The 18162-nt window shown below is 42.6% G+C and overlaps 1 protein-coding gene across 13 annotated transcripts in view; it reads right to left on the bottom strand.

Annotated features, from left to right (window-relative positions):
• The window catches only part of ep400 (E1A binding protein p400), a 241688-nt gene that overhangs the window by 50856 nt on the left and 172670 nt on the right, over positions 1-18162 (bottom strand). For 12 of the 13 annotated variants that reach the window (XM_063074069.1, XM_063074066.1, XM_063074065.1 and 9 more), the window contains 5 exons: positions 17734-17817; positions 6796-6930; positions 6492-6536; positions 5953-6106; positions 3509-3789 (listed from right to left, as the gene is read on the bottom strand). In XM_063074069.1, coding sequence (XP_062930139.1) covers positions 3509-3789; positions 5953-6106; positions 6492-6536; positions 6796-6930; positions 17734-17817 — 699 coding nt within the window. The remainder of the gene's footprint in view (positions 1-3508; positions 3790-5952; positions 6107-6491; positions 6537-6795; positions 6931-17733; positions 17818-18162) is intronic. The other variant, XM_063074072.1, reaches the window with a different exon arrangement.

Raw genomic sequence — 18162 nt, 5'->3', positions numbered from 1 at the left:
GTTGGAAAATAGGGAAGGGTGAGGGGAGGGAGCAGGAAGCGCCACAGAGGCATTCCGTAATGACCAATAAAACTAAATGTTTGGAATCAAATGCCAATGCTGGTGTCTCAGGGCTGGGTGTGTCTGCATCCGTGCCACCCCTCTGACTCTCACACTCCCTTCTCTGCCACCTGTCCCACACCCCTCCCACGGCACTCCACCCTTGCTATTTCCAACATCCTTAGCTCCCACCAGATTAACAAACACGCTCTCCGCTCCACGTTGACAAATGCAGTACTGTGCATTTGGGCACCCTAGCTATACACAGTGCCTAAAAAAGTATTCAACCCCTTGGAAGGCTTCATGTTTATTGTTTTTCAACATTGAATCACAATGGAATTAATTTGAATTTTTTTAACACTATCAACAGAAAAAGACTCTCTCATGTCAAAGTGAAAACAGATCTCTACAGTGATCTAAATTAATTACAAATATAAAACACAAAATAATTGATTGCATAAGGATTCACTACTTTCAAGTCAGATACACCTTTGGTAGCAATTACAACTGTGAGTCTGCGTAGATAGGTCTCTATCAGTTTTGCACATCTGGACACTGCAATTTTGTTTTACCATTCTTCCTTTACAAAATCGCTCAAGCTCTATCAGATTGCATGGGGATTGTGAGTAAAAACAGCCCTTTTCGAGTCCAGCCACAAATCCTCAATTGGATTGAGGTCTGGACTCTGACTTGGCCACCCCAAGATATTAACTTTGTTGTTTTTAAGTCATCCCTGTGTAGCTTTTGCTTTAAGCGTGGGATCATTGTCTTGCTGGAAAACAAGTCTTCTCCCAAGTTGCAGTTCTCTTGCAGGCTGCATCAGGTTTTCCTCCAGAATTTCACTGTATTTTTCTGCAATCATTTAACCCTCTACCTTCACAAGCCTTCCAGGGCCTGCTACAGTGAAACATCCCCACAGCATGATGCAGTCACCATCATGCTTCATGGTAGGGATGGTGTGTTTTTGATGATGTGCAATGTTCTGCTTATGCTAAACGTAGTGTTTAGTCTGATGGCCAAAAAGCTCTATTTTGGTCTCAGACCATAGAACCTTCTTCCAGCTGACTTCAGAATCTCCCACATGCCTTCTGGCAAACTCTAGCCAAGATTTCATGTCAGTTTTTTTTTAATCAGTGGCTTTCTCTTTGTCACTCTCCCATAAAGCTGCATTTGGTGAAGCACCCGGGCAACAGTTGTTGTATGTGCAGTCTCTCTCATCTCAACCACTTAAGCTTGTAACTCCTCCAGATTTGTCATAGGTCTCCTGGTCACCTCCCTCACCAGTCCCCTTCTTGCACAGTCACTTAGTTTTTGAGGATGACCAGCTCTAGGCAGATTTATGGCTGTGCCATATTTTTTTCCATTTCTTGATGACTGATTTAACTGTACTCTAAAGGATATTCAGTGACTTGGAATTTTTCTAGTATCCATCTCCTGACTTGTGTTTTTCAATAACCTTTTCATGGAGTTGCTTGGAGTGCTCTTTTGTCTTCATGGTGTAGGTCTCCAAAAACAGATTTCCATTTAACTAATTATGTGACTTCTGAAACCAAATGGCTGTACAAGTGATGATTTAGTGTGTCATATTAAAGGGGGGGGGGGAGTGAATACTTATGCAATCAATTATTTTGTGATTTACATTTGTAAATAATTTAGATTGCTTAGTAGAGATCTGTTTTCACCTTGACCTGAAAGTTTTTTTTTTGTTGATCAATGTCAAAAAAGCAAATTAAATCCAGGGTAATTGAATGTTGTAAAACAATAGAATATGAAAACTTCCAAGGGGGCTGAATACTTTTTATAGGTACTGTGTACTGTATATGTGCACAAGATGTCTGCACAGCACTGTATCAGCAGAATCGGACCATTTGGCCCATCGAGTCTGCTCCACCATTCCATCATGGCTGATTTATTATTATATTTATTCTTTATTTATTATCTCCTCAACTCCATTCCCCTCCCTTTCCCCCGTAACCATTGATGCCCCGACTAATCAAGAACTCATCAACCTCCGCTTTAAAGATATGTTTCCTATAGTGGGGGAGTCTAGGACCAGAGGGCCTCAGAATCCATTTAGAACAGCGATGAGGAGGAATTTCTTTAGCCAGAGGGTGGTGAATCTGTGGAATTAATTGCCACAGATGGCTGTGGAGGCAAAATCATTGGGTATATTTAAACCAGATGGTGATAGGTTAATTCAGATTCTGAACAGAAGAAGAAACAAAAAGGAGACATATTCCAGTAGTCGTTAATACTGATGTCCAGAGACTAAAGTTTAATTTAGTTTTAGATTAGTTATTGAATAAAAGCCCTCTGACGTTCTAGCATCAACAGACCTGACCATAACATTCACCACCCCCCACCCGCAAGTTATCAGTAACGGTCGGTGAAGGTCCCTCTAAGCATCCTCTATATTAGTGGCTTTGAGAGCCTCTCCAATTATCCTCCCTAGCCTCTACACTAGAACATAGAGCACAGTACAGGTCCTTCGGCCCACAATGTGTGCTGACATGTTATCCTACTGCAGGATCAATGTCACCCTTCCCTCTCACATAGCCCTCCATTTTTCTCTCATCTATGTGCCTACCTAAGAATCTCTTAAGTACCCCTAATTTTATCTGCTTCTATCACCACCCATGGCAGTGTGTTCCACACAACTACCCACTCTCGCTGTAATAACACCTATCTCTGATATCCCCCTTATACTTTCTTCCAATCATCTTAAAATTATGCTCTCTTTTATTAGCCACTTATGCCCTGGGGAAAAGTCTCTGACTGTCCACTCAATCTATGCCTCTTATGATCTAGTACACCTCTATCAAGTTTCCTTTGCTCCAAAGAGAAAAGCCCTAGCTCACTCAACCTTTCCTCATAAGACATGCTCTCTATACTAGGCAGCATCCTGGTAAATCTCCCCTGCACCCTCTTTAGAGCTTACACATCCTTCCTATGAAGATGTGACCAGAAAGGAACACAATATTCCAAATGTGGTCTATCCAGGGTTTTGTAGAGCTATAACATTAGCTCTGACATCCCCCTCCTATACTTTCCTCCAATCATCTTAAAATTATGCACATTTGCATTAGCCACTTCCCTCCTGGGAAAAGGGCACTAGCTGTCCAGTCCATCTAAGCCTCTTATCATCTTTGCTCCAAAGAGTAAAGCCCTAACTTTCTCAACCAATTACCACAGAACAGCACAGCACTGTCTCGATGTTGTGCCAACCTTTTAACGTACTCCAAGATCAATCTAACCTTTCCCTTCCAAATAGCCCTCCATATTTCTTTCAATCATGTTACTATCTAGGAGTCTCTTGTATGCCTTTTATGTATCTACTCTGCCGCCACCCCGGCTTCATGCCAACAATCCCTCAGCCTCACAGCCTTTCCCATTAAAACTTCAGCAATCTGCCCTCAGATGCTGACGCTTGGATGTGGGAGACATTGACCAACCGCGTGCATCATGTTACCTGCAGAAGTGCCCAGTCCTCGCTAATCAGCCACTCTGGGCTGTCTGTTCCACCATCAGCAGGGGTTTTGGTCAGCGTGGGCAAGGGTTTAGCAAACGGTGCCTGCTGCTTCATGAACAGGTTCTTCTTCTGGTCTTTAGCCTCACGGCGCATCTTGAGCATGCAGGGTGTGGATCTGTCGAACAGTGATCGGGGCGGGGTGACTGGTTCCCCGTGCCGAGCTTTCTTAAACTTCTTTCCGGCAGCTGCATCAACAAAGGTCAACACGTCTGTCTCGCTTTCTGCACATACAAAAAGCAACACTGGCCGAATGCTTTCATTACAGATGTCCACCAACCATTCCTCCTCTTTGGGTCTACCACCTGCTTCAAGGGTGTAATTAAACCACTGAATGGACTGTTAACAATTGTTGCCACTTCATACCAAGAAACTCCACTTGGACTGGCTCAGATTGGAACAGCAGTATCTTTCATATAACAAAACATCACAAGGCAGTTCTCAGAAATGTAAGCACCAGAATGCAGCACAGCCTTAGTCATGTCGTACAGTAACAGGCCTTCTGGTGTATCACGCCCAAAGTGATCATCAAGCACCCATTTGCAGTAGTTCCATATAATCCTTGTTATTCCCTTACATCCCACCCCTTCTCCATCTTCCCCATTCCACCACTTAACTATAGATTGGGCTATATACTGGCTAATTAACCCACCATCCCCTCCAAGAGGACCACAACCTTGTCATAGGGTTTACAGGTTTGCGTGCCCCAGTGATCCGGACAGCTATGTTGGCTGGAGTCAGAGCTTTATGATTTGGCTCTTGGTAGGGTCATCCATGCCAAACAGGTCAAGGGGTAGAGGTCAGACTAAGAGTGGTCCATTGGTCCTCCAGGTTCGGGGGTTCAGCTCAGGGCTAACAACCCTGACTGGTAAAACAAAACGGTTATAGAAACAGCAATGAAGAATCCTTCTACATCTGAGTGTGATGGTATTCTTGAGTCTCCACCCGAGTCTTGTATAACTGACAGTACTGAAAGCTGAGAGGAAGCTACTGACATGTGAAGGAAGCTCTGAACACTGCCAGAGATAGAAGACCTTCATTGCTGCCCTAAATGTTAGTGCGTAACGGGCAGTAAGTGACCCACCATCCCGTGCACCTATATAAAACCTCCCTGTACATGGGTGACATTTTTAGTATAGGAGGCAAAATATAATGACGGGTTAAACTACTTCACTATGAGACTGACATGGGGTTGCACATATTGCAAAATGAGTATAGATGTTTGGTCACACAAAAATGCTGGAGAAACTCAGCAAGCCAGGTAGCATCTATGGAGAGCAATAAATCAGGATGTGTTGAAGGGTCTTGGTCTGAAGTGCCGACTGTTTATTCCCATCCATAGGGGCTGCCTGATCTGCTGAGTTCCTCTGGTATTTTGTATGTGTTGCTCAAGATTTCCAGCATCTGCAGAATCTCAAGTTTATGTTGTATAAGACACTGGTGAGGCTGCACTTGGAATATTATCAACATGAGAGATTCTACAGTTGCTGGAAATCCAAAAGCAACAAACACAGGCCGAGATCCTTCTTCAGGACTGGAAAGGAAGGCAGAGAATGTCAGTATAAAAAAGTTGGGGGGTGGGGAGAGGAGAATAGCCAGGTGATAGGTGAAGCCAGGCAGAATAGAAAAATAAAGGGCTGGAGAGGAAGGAATCTGATCAGACAGGAGAGTGGACCATTGGAGAAAGGAAGGGCACCAGGGAGAGGTGAAAGGCAGGTAAGGAGAGGCAAGGGGCCAGAGTGGGGAATAGAATAAGAGTGGACGGGGAGGCAATTTGTTTTTAACCGGAAGGAGAAATCGATATTCATGCCATCAGGTTGGAGGCTACACAGACATAAGGTGTTGTTCCTCCATCCTGAGGGTGGCCTGTTTCTCAGGTGGAAATGCCTAATATCATTGAAGGTGAGATGGGGTAGGTTCAAAGGCGATGAAAGGGGTAAGTTTTTTTACTCAGAGAGTGGTGGATGCCTGAGATGCACTGTCTGGTATGGTGGTAAAGGCAAATACATTAGAGACTTTTAAGAGATGTTTAGTTAGGCAAATGGATGCAAGGAAGATGGAAGAATATGGGCATGGTGTAGGTAGAAGGGATCAGTGCCTGGGATTTTTGATTTGCCTTTTTAGCTGGTTCAGCACAAAATGGCCTGCACCTGTGCTGTAATGTTCAATGTTCTATATAATGCATTATCAAATTTCTATCATCAATTTATGGAGGGATCATGTAGGGATCCCTCATGATCATTATTACACTCCTACCACAGAGGCCACATCAAGACTGGGGAGGGCGGGAGGTGGTTAAGTCTAGATCTCTTCCTTGACCAATATTTTAATTAATGAAACGTGCCCATGTTCTACTTCAGCTGCACATTGCTAACATGCTTCCTCACCTGAAGGGTCCATCTTTAATCTCTTGTGTTCCTTTCGGACATAAACAGGGGGCAGTTTGGACTCCTGAATCGGAGTAGTATCATACATCAGGCACATTACTGGATCCATATAGATATCATTGTCATCCTGGGGCGGTGTGGGAGGCGTCCAAATCTGCCAGAGATAGAAAGCAATGTAATCCATTCAGTTTTTAAACTTAAGAAAGATTCTAAATCCTTTTGGAAGAAGTGGGTGCAATAGGGCAGCATGGCAGCATGGTGGTTAGCACAGCGCTTTACAGTACAGGTGACTGGGGTTCAATTCCTGCTGCTGCCTGTAAGGAGTTTGAATATTCTCCCCATGACTGCATGGGTTTCCTCCAGGTGCTCTGATTTTCTCCCACAGTCCAAAGACGCACCAGTTAGTAGGTCATCTGATCGTTGTAAACTGTCCAGTGATTAGGCTAGAATTAAATTGAGGGATTGCTGTGTGGTGCAGTTCGAAAGGCCAGAAGGGCTTACTCTGAGCTGTAACTCAATAAATAAATAAATAGACTCACGGGCATTATTTCAGGCTGGCCATCCTTAACTTCTTTCACATACTCCTTTACAAAGAGAGGAAAAGATACAACTGAGTAAAATTGTCTTTTCAATCAACAGCACAAGCCACTCTGAGCAGGAATAATTTTTTTAAAACATGGCCTGAAAACGGTAGGGTACTTTAATAAAAGAAAATTCCAGCTGCACAGCAACAAAGGCCACGTGTGCAGGAGCATTTCAGTTACTGCACGGCTGCTCAGGAGGAACAGTGCCCACAGTGCACCAACAGCATGAGACTCTCGTCACAATGAAACCAGTATATACCTTGTTGTACGCATCCTCCCGGCTGTAAGTGAACAGCACATCATTTTCTTCATCTTCTAGCTGTCTCTTCTTTTCCTCTTTCAGGCTGTGCAACTGTCCAAACTCCCACACTCGCTTTGCAGCTTTCACCTGATTCTGAGGCAGAAATGGCACAAATTACAGTTATGGCTCAGCACAAGAGGACTGTTCTTTCAAAGTGGTGAAAACCTCCCTATAACTTCATGTCGGTATCTATACAAATGATTTGGTTCTTTCAATACTAATGGTTTGACAATAACAACATCTATTATTGCAGTAGTACATACTATGACCACGTTAAACAAAGCTTGGCAAACTTTTACGCTGATGTTCAAGCTGTGAATTAAGATTCAAATCAGTGGCAACAGGAAAATAGCAATTAAATTTTACATAAACTCCCCAAGTTATTCAAGGACACATCGGATGGCCTTCTTTCAGAAATTGGCATTTCAGAATCCCAGGCATTAGCAATCTAATCAAGACGTGCCAAGCAAAAGTGACAAGCTCTGGTTCCCAAAACTCTTTGCTAGTAAAATTTCCTCACTCCACATCCTAGATTTAGCACTGCTGGATTAAGTGACTTCCCAAATGAGAAAAAGAAACTCTGGTTTGCATAGCCTTGCAATCCCTAGCATTCAGAAAAATGAAATGGTCACCTTTAACCAATGTGTCCCACATTCTACATTTGATGCTGCATATCTGTTTTTTAAAATATATTTTTATTTTTTTATTACAAACAAGAAAACAAAAAAAAAACACATCCACAAATACCACGACCTTGACAAAATCAAATCAAATATTGAGCAGCAAAAGGGAGAAAAATATAAAGGCAAAAGTAAACATACACAGTAGAGGTGCACCACACCAAAAAACCTCAGTCCTCACCCCGTAAGAAAGTCCAATACAGGGCCCCATATCCTTTCAAAGATGTCCCCTCTGTCCTCATTACATAGTCTCAGTCTCTCCAAATGTAAAGTATTTGTCAGTTCTCTCAACCACAGATCGTACGTAGACACAGAGTCCATTTTCCACATTTGCAGGATTAACTTCTTAGCAATCACCATTCCAAACAATACAGCATTTTTTCATACCTATTGGTTGAAGATAGGGAGCTTGTTGCTCCAAGGATGGCTATGAGCGGGTCTGGTTCCCACCGCTTCTCAAAAGCCTCAGAGAAACAGTGAAAAATACTTTTCCAGTATGCATAAAGCTTACAACATGACCAGAATGAATGACACAAGTTACTACTCACAGATTTACATCTATTACAAACTGGTGAAACATCAGGGTAGAAACTGTGCAACTTTTCTTTGGAATAATGGAGTCTACGTATTGTTTAACACTTTATAAGTCTGTGTCTGACGTTGACCGAACAATCATGTATACTCTTTAAACACTCATCCCAGACCTCCTCTGTCAGTTCTATACCCAATTCATCCACCCATGCCTGTTTAAAACCTGCAGTATTCACCCGAGCCCCATTATGTAGGATCTGATAAAAATAGGATACCGCACTATGAGTAACAGGATCAAATTTATCTATTGCCTCTAGGGACTTATGTTTGTCGAAAACTTCAAAGTTAGGTATATATTTCCTAACATAATCTCGAATTTGTAAATATCTAAAAAAACTAGATGCAGGGATATTGTAAACTGCTTGTAACTGCGCAAATGAGGCAAAGTTTCCATTAATATATAGGTCACCTACACTACAGATGCCTCTCTGTTTCCAGGTAAAAAAAAAGTATCATTCAGGCCAGGCAAAAAGGAATGATTGTCACAAATAGGAGTGTCAATATAAGTTTTTGGGGCCTTAATGTGTAGTTGAATTTGCTTCCAAATTCTTATAGTGCTGCCCACCATGAAGCTGTTACTAAAATGTGACTTATTAACTATAGTGGGGCTATTAAGGAGAGCTGGTAAGGAAATCTCCTTACAAAGCACTCGCTCTATGAGTAACCATGCTGGGCACGAGTCTGAGGTAGAGGGTGGGCCTTTTTTCCACCACACAAGAATGGATAGGTGGGCAGCCCAGTAATACATTTTAACGTTTGGTAGGGCAAAACCACCTGCTTCCTTGAGCTTTGACAAGTGTTTTTTTAGTAATTCTAATGGCTTTATAATTCCAAATGAAGAGTATAATAATTGAATCCAATTTCTTAAAATACAACAGAGGAATAAAACATGGAATTGACTGGAAAAGATGAAGAAATCATGGCAGTAAATTATCTTGATTGTGTTAACCCTCCCCACCAAAGAAATTGGAAGGGTTTTCCAAAAGTCAATATTGCGTTTAACCTGCTCAGCTTTGTTTCGCCAATTCACTTGCAAAAGATCACCTGGGTTTTTTGTAATAGTCACACCAAGATAGGAAAAATTATCATGTTATTTTAAAAGGAATGGAATGTAAATACACTGTATTAACCACTGCAGTGACTGGCATTAGTTCACTCTTATCCCAATTAATAAAGAAACCTGAGAAACTACCAAAATTATTAATTAGAGTCAGAAGGGCGGGTATTGATGTTTGTGGGCTGGAGATATGTAAAAGAACATCATCAGCGTATAACGAAAGGTGATGTTTATGTCCATGCATATCAATGGGAGATACCAAAGGGTCCAGTCTGACGCTAACAGCCAGTGGCTCAATGATAACTGCAAACAAAAACGGAGAAAGGGGGCAGCCTTGACGAGTCCCATGATGAATTGCAAAAGGGGAGGAAATATTCTGATTAGTGATAATAGAAGCAGATGGGTGTGAATAAATTATCTCAATCCATTTAACGAAGGACGGTCCAAATCCAAATTTCTTAAGTGCAAACATCATATATGGCCATTCCACTTGGTTAAACGCACGTTGCACATCTAATGAAATGACTACAGCCTCTTCTGCATGTTTTGTATATAAAATATTGAAAAGATGACACAAATTAAAATACATATGTCTACCTGGCATAAAGCTAGTTTGATCAGAATGAACAATAGAACAAATGCATTCTTTTAACCTATTGGCCAGGACTTTCCCAAGAATTTTGGTTTCTATGGGCAGCAGTGAAATGGGGCAATATGATGAAACCACCTCGGCATTACGGCCTGGTTTTGAAATCAGAGAAACATTGGCTTTACATAAACTGGGTGGCAATCTGGAAGCTATCCTAGAGTGATTCAATATTCGTAAGAGCAGAGGTGACAATTTTGGACCAAATACTTTGAAGAATTTCATTCTAAAACCATCCGGACCCGCTGCCTTATTATTGGGGAGGGAAGAGATGACCTTCTTGATCTCATCTAGGCTTATATCAGCATCAAGTGTATTTATTGAATCTGTTGACAGCGTGGGCAGATTTAGATTATCAAAAAGTGCTTCCATAGCTTCAACGTCCGGACCGCCTTGTGATTGGTAAACATTAACATAGAACTCCGCAGAACACATTAATTTTTTCCGGGTCTGTCAATAAAAAGCCATCTTTCGCCTTTATATGATGTATGGCCCTGGAGGCCTGCATCTGTCTTAACTGACGGGCTAATAACTTATGGGGCTTTTCACCAAGCTCAAAATACCTGTCTGACTTGTATCAGTAGTTTTGAAACACTCTCGGACATTATAGAATTATACTCATACCGTAAGGCAGTAATCTTATTAAGTAATTCTGCTTCCTGGTTTATTTTGTAAGAAGCTTCCAGATTTGCCAACTGATCATCTACCTCAGTTAACCTTTTCTTGACTCTTCTTTTTTCCGCTGTCTCATATGCTATTATGCAACCTCTAATAACCGCCTTCGTGGCCTCCCAAAGAGTGGAATCATCAACACCACCCACATCATTGGTGCTTAAGTATAGATCTATCTTACCTGAAAGATAAGAGCAAAAATCCTTGTCCTTTAGCAAAGCATTATTTAAACACCAACTATATTCACCTCTTTTGTGGTTCAATTTGAGTATAAGAGAGAAAGGAATATGATCAGATATAAGTATATTACTAGACAACAGGGTGACCCGTTGGGGCACCCTTTAAGAGAAGGGTAGTGCAGTCTGATGTGACCAGAATGAACATTAAATTTTCCTGAATGCTACTTGTATCGTTTTGCTTTGGAACCTGAAGTAGAAAACTTGAGTTTATTAAAGAAGAACGACGCGTAGAAAAGCAAATATAGCTCCTCCTCATTAACGAAGGACACTTTTGATGGCATCATTTCTGGTTTATCTGCCACTCGTTGTCATTCTGGAGACATGCAGACCTTTCATCCCCCGTCTCTTCAGCTCTTCTGCTGTTTGTTGTTTGTCTCTGATCCTGGAGACGTGCATGCATCTCCTCCTCTGTCTCTTCTTCTCTCATTTTTTTTGTCCTGACTCTTTGATCCTGGAGTCATGCAGCCCTGGCATCATTCGATTCTTGTTCTCTCCCTCTCCTTGCCGCCGCTTCCCGATGATGTTTGGCGTCATCTCTCCATAATGTCCCCCTTCCCTTTCCACGCGGCATAATTAGGCTGACCATTTTTTTTTACCCTGATGCTGGATAGAAGATACGAAGCACTAACACCAAAGGATGTTGATTATTGTTGTTGATGTGGTTGGCGCTCTCCTAAATGGACGTGATATAGTCACCGCTGTCCTTTGACTGCAGCAAAGGGTTTTATGGGCGTCTCCAAGTACGTTATTACAATAAGATTTAATTATCTCATTGATGGGTGGCAGTTAGATCTATCTCAATCCTGCACATGCTGATGGTGATTAGCAGAATGTGACCCCTCGAAATAGAGCTGCCCTGCCCTTTTGCTCCGGTAGGTGTCGCTGCTGAGGCTGGCCATGCACATGCGTCAGGCTGTCGCGTCCCGATTTCCATGATGGCCGATCGGGTCTTGGGTGAAAGCCAGCCTGTTGATTTCTGGTGAATGAGCAATTTTATATGAATATCTAACACTGAACTTTGCCTGCATTCTGTAAGTCAGCGCATTTTAATTTGATTTAGCCAAAAAAAGTGCCGCTGTAATGCACCACACCGTTTGCGCTAATTGGAGGTCACAAACAGGCAGACAGAGCATGAGAGTTTTAGTAGTATATAGATGGTAAGTGCAACTGACTACTGATGAGACTAATTTCGAATCTAACAGAAAATAATCAATCCTAGAGTAGGATTTATGTACTGTAGAGAAATATGAAAAATCCTTCTTCGTGGGATTAAGAAGCCTCTAAATATCCACTATGTTATACAATTGCATGAGATTATTAAGTGTTACACTATTTTAAGTGAAAAAACTTGGGGACGTTGTCTATCTAGGAGGGAGTGTAAGATGCAATTAAAGTCTCCACCTATAATTATGTTAGAGTCAGACAGATTAGGCATGGCCTTAAAGAGGTTCTGGAAAAAAGTTGGATCATCAAAGTTGGGCCCGTACACACTCACCAGAGTCAATGGTATAGAATTTAGTATTCCACTTACTATTACATATCTGCCCCTCTGGTCAGTGATAGCTTGTGTGTGAATAAATAGTACGGTTTTTTTAAAAATTAGGATTGCAACACCTCTAGTTTTAGTACTAAAATTCGACTGGTAGATCTGAGATGCCCAGGAGGGACAAAGTACTTTCGCCGCTCTTTTCTTAATGTGCATTTCTTGGAGCAAACAACTATCAGCTTTGAGTGTACGAAGATGTGCATACACCTTCCCTCTCTTCAGTGGACTATTCATCCCCCGTACATTCCAGCTGACAAGTTTAGTCTCACCAATGCTGTGCATATGCGAATTAGATGTCATATCTGCTGCTTAAAAAAAATATGCTGTATGGTCGTGGCATAACATAAACTGTAACTCGAACAAATAGATGTGCTGTAACAACCCGTTGAGGAACACAAAAAAAAACCCTCCCAAAAATAAAAACACACCAGGAGTAGTACTTCCATACCCCTAACCTAGAGTCAAAGCTATATCCAAGAGCCAACACATGGCCCGGAATAGCGAGATAACTACCCATTACTCACTAAACATGGGAGAAACACCTCTTCACAAATACACTACGAAATATAAAAATAAACAATAACAATCAGTCCTCACCCACATTCTAGTGTGAACTTATTTTTCAGTTCCTCATGCGCTGAACAAAGTCTCCAGATGAAGCCACTATCGATCAACGACGAATCCAATAACCCAGCGTTAATCCGTTTTTAGGTTGATACGGTGTCCAAATGCCAATCTTTAACTTCTCGGCTCAGGAACTCCTCTGCTACAGCTGCAGTGCTGAATGCACTCATGGTATTGCTAACTGTAACCACAAACCTCGCCGGATACTGGAATCCACACTTAATTTTCTTGGCTTTGCATTTCTCCTTAATGTGCTGAAAATCCTGACATTTCCTCATGGTAGTCGAGGTTAAATCCAGGTAAATGAACACTGGACGCCCGTCATATAGCAACAGAGCTCTCTCCCAGGACAACCATTGCACCAGCTCTTTAACCTGGTAGTGGTGTAGCCTCGCAATAGAACCATAGAACCATAGAAACTACAGAACAGAAACAGGCCCTTTGGCCCTTCTTGGCTGTGCCAAACCATTTTCTGCCTAGTCGCACTGACCTGCACACGGACCATATCCCTCCGTACACCTCCCATCCATGTATCTGTCCAATTTATTCTTAAATGTTAAAAGAGAACCCGCATTTACCACCTCGTCTGGCAGCTCATTCCATACTCCCACCACTCTCTGTGTGAAGAAGCCCCCGCTAATGTTCCCTTTAAACTTCTCCCCCCTCACCCTTAACCCATGTCCTCTGGTTCTTTTTCTCCCCTTGCCTCAGTGGAAAAAGCCTGCTTGCATTCACTCTATCTATACCCATCATAATTTTATATACCTCTATCAAATCTCCCCTCATTCTTCTACGCTCCAGGGAATAAAGTCCTAACCTATTCAACTTTTCTCTGTAACTGAGTTTCTCAAGTCCCGGCAACATCCTTGTAAACCTTCTCTGCACTCTTTCAACCTTATTTATATCCTTCCTGTAATTTGGTGACCAAAACTGAACACAATACTCCAGATTCGGCCTCACCAATGCCTTATACAACCTCATCATAACATTCCAGCTCTTATACTCAATACTTCGATTAATAAAGGCCAATGTACCAAAAGCTCTCTTTACGACCCTATCTACCTGTAACACTTTTGGGGAATTTTGTATCTTTATTCCCAGATCCCTCTGTTCCACTGCACTCCTCAGTGCCTTACCATTAACCCTGTATGTTCTACCTTGGTTTGTCCTTCCAACGTGCAATACCTCACACTTGTCAGCATTAAACTCCATCTGCCATTTTTCAGCCCAGTTTTCCAGCTGGTCCAAGTCCCTCTGCAGGTTCTGAAAACCTTCCTCACTGTCTACTACACTTCCAATCTTTGTATCATCAGCAAACTTGCTGATCCAATTTACCACATTATCATCCAGATCATTGATATAGATGACAAATAACAATGGATCCAGCACTGATCCCTGTGGCACACCACTAGTCACAGGCCTCCACTCAGAGAAGCAATTCTCTACCACCACTCTCTGGCTTCTTCCATCGAGCCAATGTCTAATCCAATTTACCACCTCTCCATGTATACCTAGCGACTGAATTTTCCTAACTAACCTCCCATGCGGGACCTTGTCAAAGGCCTTACTGAAGTCCATGTAGACAATATCCACTGCCTTCCCTTCATCCACTTTCCTGGTAACCTCCTCGAAAAACTCCAACAGATTGGTCAAACATGACCTACCACGCACAAAGCCATGTTGACTCTCCCTAATAAGCCCCTGTCTATCCAAATGCTTGTAGATTCTGTCTCTTAGTACTCCCTCCAATAACTTACCTACTACTGACGTTAAACTCACCGGCCTATAATTTCCCGGATTACTTTTCAATCCTTTTTTAAACAGCGGAACAACATGAGCCACTCTCCAATCCTCCGGCACTTCACCCGTAGACAGCGACATTTTAAATATTTCTGCCAGGGCCCCCGCAATTTCAACACTAGTCTCCTTCAAGGTCCGAGGGAACACTCTGTCAGGTCCCGGGGATTTATCCACTTTAATTTTCCTCAAGACAGCAAGCACCTCCTCCTTTTCAATCTGTACAGTTTCCATGGTCTCATGACTTGATTCCCTCAATTCCATAGATTTCATGCCAGCTTCCTTAGTAAATACAGATGCAAAAAACCTATTTAAGATCTCCCCCATCTCCTTTGGTTCCGCACAAAGCCGACCACTCTGATCTTCAAGAGGACCAATTTTATCCCTTACAATCCTTTTGCTCTTAATATACTTGTAAAAGCTCTTTGGATTATCCTTCACTTTGACTGCCAAGGCAACCTCATGTCTTCTTTTTGCCCTCCTGATTTCTTTCTTAAGTATTTTCTTGCACTTCTTATACTCCTCAAGCACCTGATTTACCCCCTGTTTCCTATACATTTCATACAACTCCCTCTTCTTCTTTATCAGAGTTGCAATATCCCTTGACAACCAAGGTTCCTTATTCCTATTCAATTTGCCTTTAATCCTGACAGGAACATACAAACTCTGCACTCTCAAAATTTCCCCTTTGAAGGCTTCCCACCTACCAATCATATCTTTGCCAGAGAACAACCTGTCCCAATCCACGCTTTTTAGATCCTTTCTCATTTCTTCAAATTTGGCCTTCTTCCAGTTCAGAACCTCAAACCTAGGACCAGATCTATCCTTGTCCATGATCAAATTGAAACTAATGGTGTTATGATCACTGGAACCAAAGTGCTCCCCTACACAGACTTCTGTCACTTGCCCTAATTCATTTCCTAACAGGAGATCCAATATTGCATCCCCTCTAGTTGGTCCCTCTATATACTGATTTAGAAAACTTTCCTGAACACATTTTACAAACTCGAAACCATCTAGACCCCTAACAGTATGGGAATCCCAATCAATGTATGGAAAATTAAAATCCCCTACCACCACAACTTTATGTTTCCTGCAGTTGCCTGCTATCTCTCTGCAGATTTGCTCTTCCAAGTCTCGTTGACTATTGGGTGGTCTGTAATACAATCCCACTAATGTGGCCATACCTTTCCTGTTTCTCAGCTCCACCCATAAGGACTCAGTAGACAAGCCCTCTAATCTGTCCTGCCTGAGCACTGCTGTAATATTTTCCCTAACAAGCAATGCTACTCCCCCACCTTTCATTCCTCTGCCTCGATCACATCGGAAACATCGGAACCCTGGAATATTAAGCTGCCAGTCCTGCCCCTCCTGTAGCCAAGTTTCACTAATTGCTACAACATCATAATTCCACATGTCAATCCACGCCCTCAACTCATCCGCCTTCCCCGCAATACTCCCAGCATTGAAATATATACACCTCAGAAGATTTTTACCACCACTCACAACCTTTCTATCAGCGGATTTGCTTAAACTTTCAATATCATTTATTTTCACCCCAGCCACACTGTCAGCTCTGGCACTCTGGTTCCCATCCCCCTGCAAATCTAGTTTAAAGCCTCCCCAATAGCACTAACAAACCTCCCTGAAAGGATATTGGTCCCCCTGTGGTTCAAGTGTAACCCGTCTCTCTTGTACAGGTCCCACCTGCCCCAGAAGAGGTCCCAATGATCCTGAAATCTGAAACCCTGCCCCCTACACCAGTTCCTCAGCCACTTGTTCCTCTTCCAGAGCATCCTATTCCTACCCTCACTGGCACCTCGCACAGGTAGCAATCCTGAGATTATCACCCTTGAGGTTCTGCTTTTCAACTTCCTACCAAGCTCTCTATACTCACTGTCCAGGACCTCTTCACTCTTCCTTGCTATGTCATTGGTACCGATGTGCACCACGACATCTGGCTGGTCACCCTCCCACTTCAGAATGTCATGCAATCGATCAGAGACATCTTTGACCCTGGCACCTTAATAGCTCTTGGCCTGTCATTTTTAGCAGGTGCTAGGCTCTGGTGGGCACGGTCCACTTCAATCGGCTGGTGGAAATGTTCTTCCCCCAGCAACTTCGGAAGCAACCGTGGCTACAAATTCCATCGGCTTATTGTTTCCGGCTTTCTCCTGAACCCCGGTAATGCGAATGTTTTGACGGCGAGACCGAGCTTCAAGGTCATCCACCTTAGCCTGTAGCTGTGTGTTCTGGCCGCCTCTCCAACTCTTCCATTCGCCTCTCATACGATTCGACGGCATCCTCCATTAAAGAACCACGTTTACTGACTTTGGTTAGAGCCGCTGTTAGGTTCATGATTGACTTATTATGCTCTGCATGTCTCCCGTCTACCAAACTGTACAGTTTGTTTACCACCACAAGGACTACTTCAATGGTAGTTGGGACCGGGGCCCTAGCAGCATTGACTTTAGCTTCTCCCGCGCCCTTTTCTTGTTTCTTCCCTTTACCTGGCTTCGTCATTTCGTTCAGCCCGTTACAGCTCACATAAGTCACTTAAAAAATAAGAATTAACTGCTATTTGGGTGAGGCAAAAGGTGAAGGTAGGCGCAGCTCCCGGGACACACGTCTACTCCATACCAAGACTCCACGTGGCCCCCCTCGATGCTGTATATCTGTTAATTGACCAACTATATTTGTTATGTGCCATGTCGTACAAGGTGGGCTATCATGATCTGATGGGCTAAGCGGGTTCTACAGCTTGCCCAAGGGGGACCTCCAGGTTAGTGGAGGGAAGGAGCGCCTTACACCTCCTTTGATAAAGATGTACCTCCACCACCACCCAAAACCAACTACATATCCATCTTTAAAACCAAAATCTATAACATCCAGAACCAATTCTCAGCAACTGGAAACAGAAACTAACTTTATACTGGTCTCTAGACTAGATTTCAAGAGTAATAATATATCCCTCTCCATCATAGTCAGAATCATGGAACAGTTTCAGACCAGAGTCCTTTCATTCCACGTGGATAATTACTTACTTCAGGTAGTTTCTGCTCTGCTGGTGTGATAAACGCTTGTGTCAGCTCTAAATAATTCATTGCGTACTTTTCAACTGGGGTAAGCTGCATGAAAACAAAACACAATTTCAGACTGGAAATTTCACAGAGTCATTATATTGCTGAACGTATCTGGTATAAACCAGTAACATTGATAGCAATGGAACCAGTGCATAATTGGAAAAGTTTAAGGTGCTCACAGCTAATTTTCAGCTCTTCTATTAAAAACAGAGCAAGGACTTCGTGAGAATACAATTGTAGTAAGGGCAGGAAGTTCTGTTGTAACTAGAAATAGTTCATTTAGCATGTTAAAAGCTTATTCTTGAAACAACTATATGGAGAGATCTACCTGCAGTCTATATCTTGAAGGCAGTGTTGTCCTGTACGACCCGCTAGAGCTTCATGCAGTAA

This window comes from Mobula hypostoma, chromosome 21, assembly GCF_963921235.1.
Source record: "Mobula hypostoma chromosome 21, sMobHyp1.1, whole genome shotgun sequence".
NCBI classification, from domain to species: Eukaryota; Metazoa; Chordata; class Chondrichthyes; order Myliobatiformes; family Myliobatidae; genus Mobula; species Mobula hypostoma.
The sequence above is the reverse complement of the archived record's forward strand: the minus strand, read 5'-3'. Positions and strand labels throughout refer to the sequence as shown.